Raw genomic sequence first — 18,066 nt, forward strand, 5'->3', positions numbered from 1 at the left:
ATGTCATTAGCATTTATTAGCTCTGGGAAAAAAACAGGATTGTGAAGTGGGCAACGAGGAGCGAAACTTTAGGATACGAACACAAAGAAGAATTAAGACTGTGTGCCAAGGAAAAAAAAACACACACCTCAAGTGTGTGTTTGAAGACATCAGCGGACCTGATTGGCTTCTGCTTCTTAAATTTAAGGTTCCAGAGGGTAGAAGATGAATACACGGAGTATGGTAACAAGGAACAGGGTGAAAACTCATTCACCGCTACAAATACGCCCAGTGCCGGAGACAGAGGCCTGGTTGTAGAATCCGGCTCTGTTGACATTTCACGGCTGAGTGGTGTGAAGGCTGATGAGTCACACCTGGCATAAAGTGCTGTATGCCGCCAAGAGGAGAAACTACATCCTGATGCACCCGCTCTCAGTCAGGATGATGGTTCGGAGCTGTATTTACGCAAGGACCTCACAAAGACTTTTTCGCAGGGAGAGTGAGCAGGAGGGAAAGATGGAAAAGCAATTACCTTTCCCCTCCCTCAGATATCCCAGTGCTTGCTGTCGTGTGTCAGACAAATAAGCGCGGAAAAATTGAGGCGCCCGGTCGCATGACGCACCACCTGCTGGGAAGCCGAGCCTCGGAGAGTGAATCTCAGACCTCTGGTCTCGCTCTCTGTCAGTGCCAGAGTAATCACTTAGCTGCAGCATGCTCGACCTCTCTCTCCGGGGTGATATTGGTCTTATTTTGTGAGCAAACTCCCTTCATCATATACAAGATTTTTCCATATCAGAATGCACTCCCCAGAGAAAGAACACTGGAGCCCGCAAGGAAACAGATACTTCCCCAAAACATTTAATCAAAACCAGTCATGGCGTGTTACAGTGCTGAGCAACTTTTGTTTTTGTGCCATTCCATTACACTTGGCTATTCCACAGAATGACGACTGGGCCCGTTGAAGGGTTTGATATAGGAATTAAAGTAACGCTGATAGATGGTTTTGGCCATTTGCAATGACAGAATATGTTCTGGGACAGTGAAGCTGGCTATAACTCAGAAAATACATTTTTTTTAGATTCCATTTTCTCTACAAATGGGTGTGCAGGGACACATTTTATAGATGGACGTGTGCGTGCATAAACTTAAGACCCATCAAGGGGACTGTATGTGCGTGTGCGCGCAGGCGCCGGAGAAAAACAACACAATATGCTCGGTTCTCTGAGAATATACCGCGCTGCTGCGCTCATTCCGTGTGCGATTTCTCGCTCCGGAGAGTTTCAACAAGAGAGTTGATCAAAAAACACACCAGATTTTCATGTAATGTGCATGATCCTCCTCGCACCCAGTGGTGTTAACGGGGATTTAATGCTTTAGTTCCCCAAATATCTCAATTAAAAAAAGCTGTACAAGTGGAGCACTCCAGGAAACGCTGTTTGCTTAAAGGCCTCGGACAGACTTTGCTTTGGTTTCTGCTTCTGAAATCAAATTAAAGGAAGAAAACAGAAGATGAATTCAATCTGCGAAACGATTTCTGGTGGCTTTGCAGACAGGCTGCCCTAGCATCTCCTCGTCTTATTTTCAAGCCTCCAGTTCTCCTGTTTGTTCATATTCTTTTATTTTATTTTTATTTTTTAAATCATGTATGTGTAATAAGCTCTGCAGACCTGGTGCGTCGTCCAGTAAATCTCTTTGTTGCATTGAAGCAACCTAAATATAAAATGTACAGGGTTAATTGGAAATCCCTCTTTAACGAAAGCAATTATTTTTATCTATATAATCATAATCAAGCACTAACCACAATTTTGTTTCCATTAATTGTGGAGCTACAATCAGTACCAACATATAACTCATCGAGTGTATAGGATTTTAAGATTGTGGCAAGTATTGATTGTGGTGAAGTTTTAATTAGGCAAAAGCGCTCGCAGTTCATTGGGTTTTCCTGTTAACTCGGCATTGGCAGTGAAACGATGAGGCACAAGTGAGTGGATGACTTCATTTGTTTTGGCAGGTTGGCACTGCCAGTCAGTTAATTCCCAACTTTCTAGGCATGTGTATTTAAGCAGGGCCACCCTGGGGGGCATTCATCACTGCCGCCTCTTGTCCATTTGTCAGCATCAGACGTGAGGTCGGTACACTCACTCTGCAACACGGCCGCCGTGAGGTAGTTATTCTGTGTTCTTGGCTGCGGCGGCCTGACCACACAGCATCCGTCACCAGCCAATGAGGCTTTGGCCGAAAGTGTCCGTCATTAGTCGGGAGCTGATTGATTGGCTGTTGAGAAGTTGTTTCGGTTTCATACATCATCCTCTTGATGGTAAGCGCAGGCTGAGTTGGGGAAGAATGTGTTTTGGAGCCACAAGTGGACGGTTCTGGGTGGCTTTCGTTTTTTTTTTTTTTCGTGTTTCAAAATTTGCTGCACAACCGTTAGGTGTTGTGTGACGTATTTGAAAGGCAGACAAATACATTTTGAAGGACCAGGAAGTTGATTTCTTAATTAATATCATGTAGAAAGTAGAACTTAATGCAATACAGCCAATGTGTTGCCAGTGCATCCATAGTCAGTACATGCTTCAACATGGCCAGAGGAATAATGGCCTGTGTTTTGATTGGCTGGCTGGTCCACCACTATGGTCCGGACTGACATATTTCAAATATGAATCACAACTATTTCTTAGGTCCTGTTATGTTGGACTGTTTTTTAATGAAATGTCAGAACACTAATTTTTTCCTTGCACTTTGGTCTAGTAATAGTTTGTGTTGCCACTCCCATTGCTAGGGTTAAACAATCCTATATTCTACACAGCTGATTTCATAATGTAGGCGCAGTTGGTTGAACCAGCAATAAATCCAGAGATGTTGATCTCCAATGAGTCTCCAGTTGATACATTGTAGAATTTAGAGTTATTGCCAAAAAGCTAGGAACTCACTAATGAGGGGTGTTCTGATTGCTGTGCTGCCCAATTTCCCACGGGTGAAACAAATTACCTGTGTTACTTCATCACAGAGGCTTTGTGGATGAACAAGGACAAACTTCTTTTACTCCCATTATTTTAATATTAATAGGTCAGCGATTCCTACTAACTGTACAGTTATTCATAGCCTCCTCTGACCTGTGTTATGTAAAGAATATATTGTAGTGGTCTTCTTTGCAGGCTACTAACAGACTCTGGACTCAACCTTCTAATTTATAGACTTAAACAAATCTAAGTGAGTTGTCATACTGCTTTGCTATTGCTAACTAGTAAATGTAAATATTTCACAACAGAACAGAAGCAGAAGTTCTAGTAGTACACCTCTAAACTGAGACTGAGGTTATTACACCAACTTGAAACTGAAGGGACATGATGGAAGCTGGACCAGTGTCTTGCATGTCCTATGAGGTCGGAGTGGACATATCATAATTTGACATTTGGCTCATGTATAAACTAATGTAATTCTAGTGCTGTGCTGTTTTGTTGCACCACTATTTTACTCCAAAGTCTTGTGGACTTTAGCTTTTATTTTTTAAACAAATATGATCAAATGTGTCAGTCAGTCTATCACAAAGCTAAGTAAGCAAAGTGCCACTGCTTGGTGCCAAGCTGTCTGTCAAGCAACGCTGAAAAACATATTGATAATTTATTAATCTGGAGGCTCTGGACAGTAAAACAGTGTGTCTGGGTAGGACACCTCTGGACACCAGCTTTGGGAATGAATGACTGAAGATCTTGCGCATTGTGTTTTAGGAAAATTAAACATACTCTATTTACTTGACATAGTTTCTTTGGGTTGGTCATAACCTTCTGTTACTGTTTTGTTTTGTACCACTATTTTATATTAAAGTCTATGGAAAAACAAGGATCAAGGATGTGTCGATGCCATGCAATAAAAAGCTAGGTCAGTTGTCAGTGGGACAGTGGTACTGCCACCTAGTACAGTATTTGTAAAGCAGGCAGATGACGTGGTAACTTGCGTATGAATGCAGATGTTGGGTTAAGATACCCCAGACATCAAACGGTGCTTTATTGGTTTACAGTAGCCACCACCACATTTACAGCACAGACAAATCCTTTTCCCTGAAGACTTCTGAAAGTCGTTCATGCGAATGCAGAGAAAACCGAAACCCATTGAAAGTGAGTTAGAAAACCACATCTTGGCGCAAAACAACAAAAAGATATCTCATTCAAGGGTATCTGAAAGTGGATTTCTCCTTCGAGGCTGACTCTTTTTTTTTTTTTTTTAAGAGCAGGCTGTTTTCTGCCTGTTGTGCTCTGTTGGTCACATGAAGCCCCGTTGCAGATATTCATTTGGGATTGGAAGGTAATTGACTTCACCCGGTTGCCACCTGATTTTAATTAACAGTGCAGCACATTCGGGCTCAAACCTGCAATATAAAGATTCAAACTGGTGACTATGGTATTAATTAACATTAAGTACATCTCGGAGCAAATCACAGCAAGTCATTTCCTGTCGGTGTTTAATGGGGATTGTACAACGCCTCTTGCAGTCGTAATTAATTGAACAAGCTCTCGAGAAGAACTTTGGTTCTTATCGTGAAATGTAGACAACACGAGAGGCTTTACTGCAGTTCAAACTTTTTTTTTTTTTTTTTTTTTTTGTTGCTGTTTCAGTCTCACAGATGTTAAAACCTCCAGCAGGCTGAACTTTATTAAAATTAGTTTTAGTTTTTTTTTTCTTCTTCTTTTTTTCGCCAGGCTACTTACGAAACCCACTTTACTGCAACTACTTCATCCTCTGGCTCATAGCTTTTTACAACCACTCATGTCTTAAACATAATTTCAACATACCCACCACTCAGTGTTATTACCCCACTGCTCCTCTATGAGCCTAATATTTAATCCTGGTACATTACATTCAACCTACTTGGTGTTTCGGTTCCATTACTGATGCGTCCGTGCAGCAAAGCACTGGAGTTTCGTTTCTATAATTACTGCCTGAAAACTAGGTAATTTCTACTCTCATAGATTGCCAACTTTAACCACAACACTGCCTTTGAAATAATAAAAAAAATATATGTTGCTTAATGACATGGGGCTTTCTTTGGTAACATAAATACCCACGCGATTCAGCGTGTGATTAAAATGGTTCGTGTTAGGATGTCCTTGTTGTTCCCAATGAATATTTCATGAACTTGTGTTCCTCGCGAGTTCACTATTAAAATTTCAGTGCTTAATTCCGGAGTACATGTTTAATTGCTACCATTCGCCTGTTTGGCTGAGGGTATATGTATATGTGTGTGCGCGCCCGTGGAATATTAAATGTCTCACGCAGAGTCCCGCATCCACCGTTTAAAGAAGAGATGCGCGCCTCTCTCTCTTCCCCCCCCCCCCCCCCTCTCCCTCTCCCCCTCCTGTCTCCACCTCCTCTCTTTTTTCTTCTCCCTTGGAGAATCTTTTGCCTTTCCTCATCTTCAGCAGCGCGTCCTTCCACCACTTGTTATTTCACACCTTGTTCGCCACTAACGTATAGCCTGTGGGCGCCGTGAACAGACCTTTATTCTTTTGCCCATTGGTTCTCTCCCGCTGCTGCTGCCGCCGCTGCTTCTGCTGCTGCTGCTGCACCGGTGTATCTTTCCGTATTTGCATTTTCTCCTCCATTCTTCCTCCTGCCGGGGAAACAACAGTTTCTCTCAGCTTTGGGGGAAATCATGACCACCGCGAAGGAAGGCAATGCACCGACGAAAACGGCTCATCAGCAAGAACAGGTAGAGCTTCTCTCTTACATGCCCCTCGCATATTAATTTCACCATTAACCTGTGTCACCCCGCTCTGGTTGTCCAGCGCTGAATGATGTTCGCAGGAGACGCTGCGGTGACTTTTTTTTTTTTTTTTTTATTATGACCGATTCAAACGGTGCGTTTTGGGGGAAAATGTTAACACGTTCGCACTAGGCGTTTGCACTCACGAGTCATTTGGAAGTCACAGCTCTCTGTCCATCACGACTGTGGGATTTTAAAGCGTGCTCTAGTCTTCGTCGTCGTCATCATCATCATCATCGTTGTTATTATTAGGAGGTCATAATTATCTGGTCACTTTACGCACGGGAGACGGCGGGCGGTTTTCTCATCCGGCGCGCTTCACCTTGCAGCAGGACGCGCAGATCTGTTCAATTAAGCCAACTTGAATCAGACTGTGCGTGTGGAAAGGCCTGCGAAAGTGCGATTGGCGATCATATCAACAGTTTCCTGCGCATTTAGATGAGAACGCAGCGGACGTTGTTTCCGAGTTTTCAGCCGGCGACCTTATTACATGTGCGGAGTTACTCCAGTATGAAGGATGGGGACACTGTTGCATTTTGCTGTGGTGCAGGGCAGCTCTTCTCTGTTTCATTCCCAACCTCCATCAGTCAGCTGGTAATGATGGAGCATCTCTTGACCAGACTGCGTAGAATAACCAACTAATGAACAGTTGAATTTTGAGCATGAATATTTAAAACGATGCTAATGTCAAGGTTAACATATAATACACCTCCTCCTACAGTGCAGATCCAGCAGATTGGAACAATAACTCAATCACGAACCACCTTCTATATGGTTCCCCCTCATTGAAATGTCACTTAACATTTTTTACTAACTGTACCCTGAAATTAAAAATGCACCAATTTCGCAAATATTTTTTTTTAAAAGCACAATCAGGACTCTGACCTGACTGAGTATGACGGCCAATTTCTTCTGTTATCCAATTAGGATTTGATTTTCAAACACGAAACTCATTTCAGTTGAGAATAAAGTTTTGTTTTTGTTTTCAAATTCCTGAATTACGCCGCTTCATGTCTCCGTAGTCAGCACATCAAGACATCTGTCAGTGCCACCCTCCACCTGTGCGCTGCACCTGTCCAGAAATGACAGAAAAGGTGAGAGGGACACTTGGCTTTATCTTGCCAGGCAGACAATCATCCCCTGCTGTGATTTAGCAGCAGACTGTCCGTCAAACTCTCTGAGGGACCCAGAGGACCACTAGTCACACCCTGCACATGCATCGCAGACCGCACAGCCCTAACTAAACCACCACAGAGCTGATCATAGATTGTGCTGAAGTGATTAATTAGTCAACATACATATAATAATGAAGTAATCATTTGTCATTACTGGAAGTTTTCTGGCGGCAGCTTCTCAATGGTAAAGATTACAGTTTATGGCTTTTTACACCATTTCTCGCCATCTCTGCAGGAGCTTTATTAAGCTTAACAGCAGCAAGACCTCGGCCCTGCTCATCAGCTCCAAATCCACACCTCACCTCAGCCCCACCCATCATCACCATCGACGGATTCCCTGCACCCTTTTCCCCCCATGTCGAAATCCTCAGTGTCATTCTGTACAGTGCCCTCTCATTTGCTCATCATATTTAAAAAAACATCCACCTCTGCCCGTCACTGTCCCGATCCACCGCTGAAATCCCGGTCCATTAATTCATCACACCCCGTATAGATCACTGTAGCGCTCTCCTCGGCGGCCTTCCCACCAAACTCATCAACAGACGACAAATCACCCGGAACTCTGGCGCCCGGGGTCATCACCCGCACCAAATCATCTGAGCACATCACCCCTGTTCACATCTCACTCCACTGGTTCCCTGTACAATACCACATCCAATACAAGAACCTAAATTCCAACCCGCAAAGCCCTCCGCAATCTGGCCCCAGCTTACCTGTGTGACCTACCCCAGGCGTCCACCCTCCCCCCGTTGCACCCTTCGCTCAACATCTGCTACTACTCCCTCTGCAACTCGCTCCCCGCTCACATGCGTCAGTCAGACTCCTTCTCATCATTCAAATCACAAATAACTCAAACCTCATCTATTCAAACTGTCTTACTCGCTATAATTGAACCCCGCTTCTTGCCCTGCATTGCCCTCCCTGTCCACTGTTTGTTGTTTTTGTGTGTTGTTTTAAAATGATTTTATTCTTTGTAAGACGACCTTGGGAGAAATTAAATGGCACCACAAAAATAAATTTTATTATCATCATTTATATTTGTATTGTATTTTGCAGAATAATTGGAATTTACTGAAAAAGATCAGCCTAGCCAATAAATGCTAAGCAATTGCAGCCTTAATGTCAGCTTTTTCTTTTTAGCTCAGTGGCTGCGCTTGTGTATTCATGATCTTTGCCGAACGGCTTAGTTTTTAGGCTACTAAAATAGTATTTACCATCAGCACAAAGTGACCTTTTTCTGTAATTACTGGGAAGATTAGAGACCTGGTGATGCTAGAACATCAGTAGATAGTTAATGGTGGCTGTCAGTGGATTTTCCTGAGGCGTGAAGCTCCAGCAAAGTGAAAAATTGCTTCAGCCACATTAGGCTGTAAAACCTGCAATGTAACAAAGACATGCATGTCTGCACACGGGGGCCCCCGCGCGCGTTGCATCCAGGCACACAAACATACACCGGCCGCTGTGATTACGTGAGGTCCTGCTGTGGCCTGCTGATTGATGGTCTGCTCGCAGGGCTTATGGACCAGGGACAGAGGACGGAGATAGAGGGCAGCTCCCTGGAGATAGCAGCAACAGCTCTCCAGTAATCAAGTAGCTGCAGCACACTGAGAGCGTCACATCACTAACCCTCATTACGGCGACAAGGTGCCGGATCTGAAGGTGTGAGGGGTCGAGTTGAGGGAGATGAGGTAATGCATTTGTAGACAGAAGACACTTTGGGCTCATATGAGGCTGTTGACAAAATACACTTATCTTTGGGTCATTGCAAAGAAAGGGCTGTACCGCTGGAGTGCTGCAATTGGGAGTCTGAAGGTAGCGACGCCATCAAAGAGGCGAGGAAATCCGACTGTACTGCCTCAAGGCGCCTGTGTCTGGACCAAAACTTTGCGCTTGAACACATCGCAGAGACTAAAGCCAGCTGACACGTGCAGTGCTTTCTGTGCCTGCGTGGAAGCAAACGGGTCTGTGCAGCAGCAGGTGGCGGTAATCTGTATTTGTCAATCACAATGGATAACTGGAAAAGCTGCTGTTAGGAAAAGGGCTATGAACTGTACTGTGGAGCTGGCCTCTTCTGGATATCGTTGGTTATTTGCTCTGCAGTTCATTTATCATAGATGGCCGTATCGTTGTGACAGTCTTTGTGATTCAAAGAGACCGTGGTCCAACTAGTGGCAACGGTGTTGGACCCACCAGTTACCCACCATTATGGATTCTTCACTAACAAAAATAACTATTAACGATATGATATTCAGGGATCCAGGGAAGAACATGTTTTAAATCTCTAATTTCATGAACTTGCTGGCTTAACATACATGTGCCGTGAGCAGTTTAACCGATGTCTCATTTTCCAAGTTCCGATTCCTCAGTTATTTCGTCACATTGTGGCACAGTGTGGCTTTAAAGCGTGAACACGGCACCGAGCTTTTAATGGGTACGAGACAACAGAGAAGACGCCTCAGCCATTCGGCCCAATAACAAACCTTTTCAGAGCGTCTTTTTCCGCTCTCTTGGTAACCGGCAAACCTTGGAAACCTTTAGTGAGAAAAGCAAGCTTCGGGCAGAGGAACTGTGGGAAACGGAAAAATAAAATGTGCCCTGTTAAAATTCAATTTGTAGCCTCTCGTAGTAGCAGAGCAATAAAGGATTTGGACGGGAGGAATTCAAAGCGAGAACCTCAGATCATGCCATTGCGGCAGCTTGAGTAACAGCCTGAGCGGAGCAGCCTGCGGGGGTTCTTGAAGAGAAATACAACCAACGGCCAAAGACAGAGAGAGAGTCACAGAGTTGGTCAAAATGCTGGAACTCACTTGTTATTCACTCTATAGCTTTGTGTTGGTACCATGTCATTAAAAAAAAAAAAAAAAAGTTCTCTTTGCATTTGTGATTCATGAATGCCACTGAAAGAGGAGTAGCTATTATCAGCCCGCTGAGCTGTTTGCTGGCAGGTGACTGGGGGTGGCTCTTGTTATTATATGTACCAGATGATGCATGTGACTGTCTGTGAGCGCAGTGCAGAGTTTTGCTATTTTGAGTTAAAGAGAAAAACACTGTGCAAGAAAAAGTCCTCGTAAATTTGTTCGGGGCTTATAATGTGTTTCCTCCGAGGAAAGATACCCACGTAGTAACCCGATAGCACCCAATGTCACATTAAGGTTTCTGAGCGTGTGCTTTTGTCAGATATTGATAAAATGTTGTTTATTTGACATGGAGCCCATCTGCCTCCAGCTGATAAATTCAAGCAAAAGATTTGATGTTCACTTGAAAGTCAAACCGAAATATCGACAGGAGGAAGTTGAGAAGGGGAAGGCGGTCTTTTTAGGGTGGGGGAAAAGTTTAAATAACAACCGACTGACGACAGGAGTCTGCGTGCTTTCTGTTTCACTCAGCTCGCTGCGGTGGAGCTGCCACCTCAGTGGCCTGCTGATAAATAGCTTGAGTGATAAGTGCTTAAACAGATGTTAATTAAAGAAGCAACAAGACACACAGTGGGGCCGCGGTGGCATCGTCTGCGCGCCACCTGCTTTGGCTTTTGTGTTTTAGCGGGAACGTGCCTCTTGTATACAGTTTCAGCGGTTTATCTGTACATAAAGTGACACTGTTCACCAGAGCTTACAAGCCCGGTTGTAAAAGTCACAGGTTGAACAGATGAGACAGATTGTAATGAATACGACAAAGTAACTTAATTTTAATGCACTTGTGATAATTAGTGGAATCATTTGTTTAAGAGGTGTTGTGAGATCCAAAGTGAAGGATGCTAATGTAGCTTATTAGCTGTGTTTTTTTCATTTATTTTTACCTTCTGTTGGAGTTTAAACTGCTCCACGCAAGAGAAATGGTTTCCAGACAGTTAAGGGGCTTAGGTCTCATAAATGACTGAGTTAATCACCTTCTGCAGAGAAAACCAATTCAGAAGAGCGTCCTTGTGCTATGTTTGCCATATGGCCCAGCAAGGTACCGAAAGTCACACCGATATACTAAACAGAAACAGTAGATGCTGTCTGTCTCTGTCATGTCACGTGAATGACAAAGGGGAGGTTTAACTGAAGCTGTAAAAACAGAAGAAAAACACCGAGACAAATTCAGCAGAGATGACGGGGACAGGTACTTGGCCAAGTTGGTCGCTATAAATGATATCGATCCGTTCGACCTGAGAGCAAACAGCTGGAGCTCTGACGCAGAACTGCTGCCTCCAGCTTCTTCCCTGGACATCACAAACTATCTGGTGTATGGCATAAGTGCTTATACTTTGGAGGAGTTTACAAATTATAAAATGCTTGCTTCTCAAATGACTGGGTGCAGGATCTGATCTCATTTTGACCTGATGTGAAAACATGTCTGTGTCATAAACCAGAGAGTAAGGGCTACGAAAGGTGATACAGATCATCAGTTTGCACTACTGTTATACATAGTTGTTCTCTAAATCTCACTTTCATTTGATTTATATCCACTGTTGGCCTGTCAGCATGTTGAAAAACAGTATTCAATAACACCAAAGTTATGTAAACTGTTATATACTTTATTGTTAAAGCAGTTTCAAATGCATTAAAAACTCAAACATTGCAGTTGCACTGTACAAAGCCAGACAATTCACTTCACATGTTCATTTACTATTCTGCACACTTTGTGTACAAGGTTTTTCATCTGTGTGTGGAATTTTCTCTGTGAAGAATAAAGTTTGAATCAAGTTTCTTGATTCAGATGTCATACCTTTAAACTGTAGCTGGGCACTGGTTTGTGAGCTGTTTTTTCTAGTTTCCTCCACGTCTCTAAATGGCGCTAATGAGCCAAAATGCACTATAGCTCTACGAGTGCGACGTCACTAGACGATAGTCGAACAAGGAATGACAGCACAAGGGACAGGATGTTGTAGCTCAGATATTGGCTATAGAGGAAGCCCTGAAATGTAAGGCTAAAGCTTCATTCATTCTTCTGCATCAGATCTGTGGTGTAGGTATGCTGTATCCCGACATGTACCTCCCGAGAAATTAACTTCACGTTGTGGCGATGCAGACCACAACAATTGCGATTGATCCGAATTGCCTTTCATTGTTCGCATCTCTTAATGATCGAGCACAGTAATTCCCGCTCCTTCGGCCTCCTGCACAGCATCTATTCTGATGTCTTGTCTCCCTCTCTTCTGCACTGCAGTTATTTCAGTAAAACTGGCTGTTGTTCTACATTTATTAGCTCCCGCGTCAACACGAGCCACTCGGTTCCGTTTGCAATTGTTGGAGACACCAAAAACCCCCTTGACACAGCTGACAAGCCACAGATTAGCTTTTTATTAGCTTAATTGCACAAGCACACGAGTGTAAGTGCTTGCTTACTCACATAGGCTCTGAGTAGATCAGGTTCAGAAGCGTGAATGTAGTTGAGGGAAGACCCTGGACCACCGCCTTATTCCCTCAGAGTGAGAAGCAAAAATGTAAAAGACAAAACCTTCATCGATCTCAAAGGGTGCACTTTTTCCCATATGTATGAGCTTCTACTTTATGTATTTCCTCTGCATAATTTAAATTTTTGCTCCATTTGCCAGGTCCCAGTAACTTCCTACTCAGATTGACCCACGAGAGCACATTTCCTTCAGAGACCAGACTCTTTTTTTGTCATTCTTTCCTCACTTACAGATAAATTTCTCCCGTTGCTCCGCAGCTGACACGACATCTTATGTCTTCCACTGTCTTTGCCTTTGCGTCTTCCTTCTGTGTAGCCACATTTTAATGAGAGCGATAAACAGAACCACCAGCGTAGAACCGGAAAAACAAAGAGCGATCGGATTTTTCACTTTTGGAACGCTAATAGATAATAGGCCAATTCCTCCTGTTTCCCGAGTGCCTCGACAGATAAGAGGGATTGGGAGATGGATTTCGAAAGAGAATTGGGTGCCCCTAATGTTTGCGCCATAGTTCATCTTGAGGGCAATTATTAACAATTGAGCCGTGATGCTGAGGTCTGAAGTGGAGATTAGCGCTAAGATTGCCAGGCGGCCGCAGACAGTGATTCATCACGATTGTTGTCATGATTCAAATGTTCTCCGGCGTAATGGCTTATAACGCACGGGGGGAGAGGTGGGGTGGGGCGCTTTAATGCGCCAATAAATATTCAGTGTTTGGAGCAACGGTCAAACTAAATGTCATGACAATCCTCCGTCTCGCTAATAGTCGGCGTAGACATCAGGTGTGTGTGCGCGTCTGTCGGCGCGTGCCTGGCGCTTTTCGCGAAAGCACCTCAGGAGGAGTTTTCAAATAGAGTGCAAAACCGCCTCATTTAGGAAAAGGTCAGCAATTTTATTTTCCTGTCAGTTGTTTAAAAAAAGTATCCGCATCATTGTTGCATTCTAATTGCGACTCTGAGCGAAGGGAGCCGGCATGGGATATGCATATAGACTCCCAGTCATGTTTTCATAAAGGAGGGAACTCACCAGGAATGCTAAGCCCTAGCTTTTCTTTCCTCTACCTCTTGTATTCAAGCGAAAATGGGGTAAATAAGATAAATGCATCTAGAATAATTTATCTTTCTGAGTTAGAAATCTCCGTAGCTTGGTGCCTTTCGCATGCACGGTGAGAATGGTCTGATTAATCACGCTTCTTTCTGCCTGTCAGGGGTGCACCAGCCCGGACGCGCGTGTGCGCGTACAGCACGCGGCGTGTAAGTTAACACATCTTTGTATTCTCGTCCTCGTTTGCGCGGGTTTATCTGCACCCAGCCCCAGTCCGTTTCGAGCTGTGTTTTCTGGCCTTATCGAGCGGCTGTAATTAGGGGCCCAGAGCCGTGGAGCAGGGAGGCGATCAGGAGCCGCCATGTTCCACCGAGCCCCTAATTGAAACGCTGAGCGGTTCCAGGTTCACCGTCGGCCCCCCTCGGGTCCCGCTGTTGTCTCGTCGCCACCTCCACGCCGGTGACAAACATTCAGAAGAGCGAGTGCGAGTCACGAACGATAAGCGGGTAATTGCCTGTAGGCTCGGATGCGAATTAGGAGAAGCTTTTGCTCCGGCTTCATTGGACATGCTGCCAGGGGTTGTTTGTGCCAATGTCGGGGGAAGTGTGACAGCTCAAAGTGATACACACACAGCTGGGGAGAGCGCGGAATGTCATTAGCTTTGTCTTATTCGAGCTCCGGTTTCTGACGCCGGCCGTAACGTTCGGCACAGTTCGTTTCTGCAGAGTTGTCATTTTCCCCTTAAAAAATGTACTCTGACGAACAACAAATACTTCTACGCTTGCCTCAGCGATGCAAATTGCCCGATGAGGCAGCACATAGAGCCACTCAGTAGCCTGCAGGGGACTAAAGAGGCTGTGCCCAGATCTTGGCATCTGGGTGCGCAGCCAGGCGCACACCGAGGAGAAATGAGTTTGCTTTTCAAAGCCTGGGCCGGTCTTCCTACCACTGTTCCTGCTGACATTTATCGCCCGGGACCTTTAGTGTTATTGTTATGGCTGCAATAATTCTTGCCTCCGGGGAATACTGATGGTGCTCCAGATTGACCAGCTCGAGGATTTTAATGTGACAGCTCATCGCATTATAGTAGCGGTAGCGTGAAAGTAGGCGGCTTGATGCAGTATCATCTTTCTCTACTTGAAAAGCATGCATCCCCGTCATCCGTCTGGTAGTCAGGTTGTCAGCTTCTATTTCCTGACATTCATCCCACTCCTGCTTTCTCCTTCTATATAAAAAAAAAGGGTGAAAGGGAATCGGTCAGAGGTAGAAAGGTCAACCACTTGCTGAGTTTCTCCGCTCAAAGTATTGCCAGCCATTACATGTCTCCTCAGCGGTGCTTAGTGCCCATGTCTGAAATGCTGACTTTCATCGTGACATTTGCTGGGCATGCTCCAAATGCCCGGCGGTAGCCTAGTTTCTATGGAGATGCTGTAGCTCAATATGCGGCGCCTGCACAAAGAACACACACACAGATTAAATCAGACAAAGTGCGCGGGCATAAAGAATATTGGTCATTAATTGCGGTGCCATCTTGTTTACGGTTTTTCTTTGTTAACTAGCGGCTGAAATTGAATCAAATGCTCAGCTAATGTGCATCTCGTCCAAATGAGCATGCAGCCCTAATTTAGGAGTGTGCTAGCAAATGAGCGCGCAACTTTGTTCGAACATCAAACACCCCGGGAAGCGTGATTGGGGCTTTTGATTTGGCCATTGTTCTCTTGATACGAAAATGGTGGTTCATCTGCACTTTGACAGAATTGGCGTTCCATGCAGGGTGCTAATTACTCCAGAAAGTCTGTCCCCGCACACATTTGATGTGTTTTCATAATCATTCAGTCCCTGGAAATTTAATTTATGGCTTAATGGAATGTGCATGTAGACAAGCTGATTACAGTTTGTGCTACACCATGGAGTTTGCTTGTTTGTTGCTGCAAATTATAAATATATAAAAGAAAAGCCTAGTCAAGTAATCACCCCGACAAGATTTATTGTTCATGTGCATCATGCAGCCGTGTAGAGATGCTACAAGATTGTAAGTGGCATTTGCACAGCAGGAGGGAATATACCATCTTTAACGTTTTGGAGATTAGAAGTCCACACAGTCTTCTGGTTTTGCACTCTGAAGTTTATTATCTCATTTCAGTGATCCTCAGGGTGCTGTCAATTGCCTCTGAATTATATATGCTCTACCCCTGCTTATATCAGTGAAATACGGGTTTCCCCCCCCACTCAGTCATTTGCTATCTTTTTAGAGAAGAAGAAAAATTACACTCCTGGGTAATCTGTGACTGTGAATGAAGCTTAGAAAGCTCTTCAATGAATTTTTCATCTCTCATTTATTATCACTTGTCACTGACCCTCGAGTTGGCTTCAGGTCAGGAGGATATCAGAATTAGCGGTAATTGTTGCACTTGACCGATTTCACTACTAGCAGAGAACACTTGCGTTTTGAAGATACAGGCCTCTTTTTGAAAGATTGCATTCTTTAATAGCAAAAAAATCTCACTCACTCAGTGAATGCTGACTGGACCGGGTCTGTTTTTAAGGTGAACTTTAGTGATTACCAATGTCCTTCGCGTTAAGTTAAGCCTTAACCCCAAACCTAACCCGATAAAAATGGCCGAAGAGCTTTCAAACACAGTTCCTCAACGGTTTTGACACCCAACGACTTGCATTATTCAACGGCTGTTTGTTGCTGCACCAAGCAGAGCACATATGTACCATTGACTGCTATGCGCTGATCAATAGATACAAGGGATCAGGTCAGGCGTTGAAAGGAGAATTTAGAATTTTAGAATTTCTTGAAGCATGTAAACCAAGTTTGAAACTGGCATCCAATCCAAAGTCCAAACTCTAGACCTATTTATGTTTCTACAGAGATGCACAATTATACGTGATATTCATGTTACATTTATTCAGCATTTTTAGAGGATGATTACAAGTTATGTAATCGAGCTACAGATATTCTGAAAATGGCATCCACTTTGCTTTGATCCCAGCTGAAAGAGCGGCCTAAATTTGCTATATCTGAAAGAACATTAAGGGTTAAGTTTCTTTCTCTCTGACCTCCAGTGGTTTGACCTTCTCACTGCAGTGTTTGGGTGTGTGGGATATTTCAACCAGAGATGGCTGTGAAACACTGCTTTTCAGCCTGCTGATGAATTACTCTTAGCAGGCAGTTTAATCATCACTTCATTTTAGTGGAGTCTGATGAATGTTGTTGGAAGGTAATTTAAATTTCAGTGGATAAAATTTAGGTTTTACAGAGTCATTTGACTTTCTGTCCGGTGTATTTGACGCAACTCGCTGCATAGATTGATCACAGTCCGCTGTCGATGTGGTCTTTAATTTTTATGTTTTGGAGGCAACACAACAACTTGTTTGGGGGTAAGATTTGGATTGGGGGCACACGCTTGCTAGAGAGCAATTGGCTTCAATAAATGAAAGCTCTGATGTGTTTTTGCCAAGGGGGAACAAAGGAACACGTTGAAAATCAATTTCATCACACTGAGAACCTTTATGCCGATGTCTGCTTTGTGACAACAGAATGCATTAGAGAGCATTAGTGAATTAAGACCATTGAACAGCAGCTTTCCACCGTGCGTTCACACGCACAAAGAGGCCATGGCAACGATTTTCAATGGATCTTCAAAACACGTGGTCTCTCGTGGTGCTGCGGCTTGAGTTAGTGTTTATATGTTTTTACCAAAGCCAGACGGTTATGAGTCGGTGTAAAAATGTTTCTGTAACCGGTTCTGTAAGGAGAGCAGCGCGCAAGAGCGATGGCATCGCAACAAGCTACAGAGCATGAGTCATAACTGTTTATGCCCAGATTAAATGATATCATTCTGTCGCGGTGCCAGAGGGAACTATGGAGCATAACAATTTTGCAAAAAACTCTGGCAAAACATTATGTCCGGACCGCAGTGATAAAGTCTTCTTGTTCATCTGTCTATTTCTCTTGGCGCCCGCTAGCATGGCTTCAAAGCTATCTGTGACAAGCAGGTTCCACGACGTAAACAAAACAAAATACGATTTCATCTCTTCATCCTGTCTTCATGTTTTAAGGCGAGTCTGAATAGGAGGCATACTGAAAGCCTTATTGATGTTTCCTCTAATGTACTGAAGTGCCATTCTAACCTGCATATGAAAGTCTAAGCCCTTTCTCCTCAACATTAAATTCTGATGAAACTAATGAGGGGTGTTTTTTTTTTTTTTTAAATGAGAACAACATGTTGTGCATCTTACAGGTATGCAAAGAGAAGCTCCCTTTTCAGTTACTGACTTTGCAACCGGAGTTGTTTCAGACCTTGCGCTTCAGTCGTACCACCGAGAAGCTCGGTCACAGCACGAGAAAGTTTCGCTCGCAAGCCCGTGTAACTCTCACTTCACTGTGCCGCTCAAACTTGAGATGAACCCGCAGACAACCAGAGGTCCATTTTAATAGTGTTCCACTTACTGCAGCAGTTGTAGAGAAGCAAACCGCTTTATATCCAAAACTGCAGAGTGTACTACATGGCTGAACAATTCATTCTGTGACAGTTTGTGCTGAACAGCGGTGCGAACTGTTTTGGCCGCTTCTCTGAAATGAAGCAATGCAACAGAAGCAATATATGTTATGACCTTATCAGGTTTCCGAGCCATATTGCAGCTTACGCTAACCCGCAAATGTACCCAGGCTGCTCTGTGCGCTCTCATTTGATGATAAGCCC

At 44.0% G+C, this 18,066-nt stretch overlaps 1 protein-coding gene across 6 annotated transcripts in view; it reads left to right on the forward strand.

Moving 5' to 3' along the window:
- Positions 1-18,066, forward strand: part of dpp6a (dipeptidyl-peptidase 6a) — a 197,707-nt gene that overhangs the window by 101,209 nt on the left and 78,432 nt on the right. Inside the window, exon 1 of one of the 6 annotated variants that reach the window (XM_047568431.1) lies at positions 5,371-5,686. The exons of the other annotated variants lie outside the window; for them this stretch is intronic. Within the exon in view, the coding sequence (XP_047424387.1) occupies positions 5,630-5,686 (57 nt within the window). The 5' untranslated portion in view covers positions 5,371-5,629. Of the gene's footprint in view, positions 1-5,370; positions 5,687-18,066 lie in introns of those variants that run through there. 6 annotated transcript variants of the gene reach the window in all.

Source organism: Mugil cephalus, chromosome 18 (genome assembly GCF_022458985.1).
Source record: "Mugil cephalus isolate CIBA_MC_2020 chromosome 18, CIBA_Mcephalus_1.1, whole genome shotgun sequence".
NCBI lineage: Eukaryota > Metazoa > Chordata > Actinopteri > Mugiliformes > Mugilidae > Mugil > Mugil cephalus.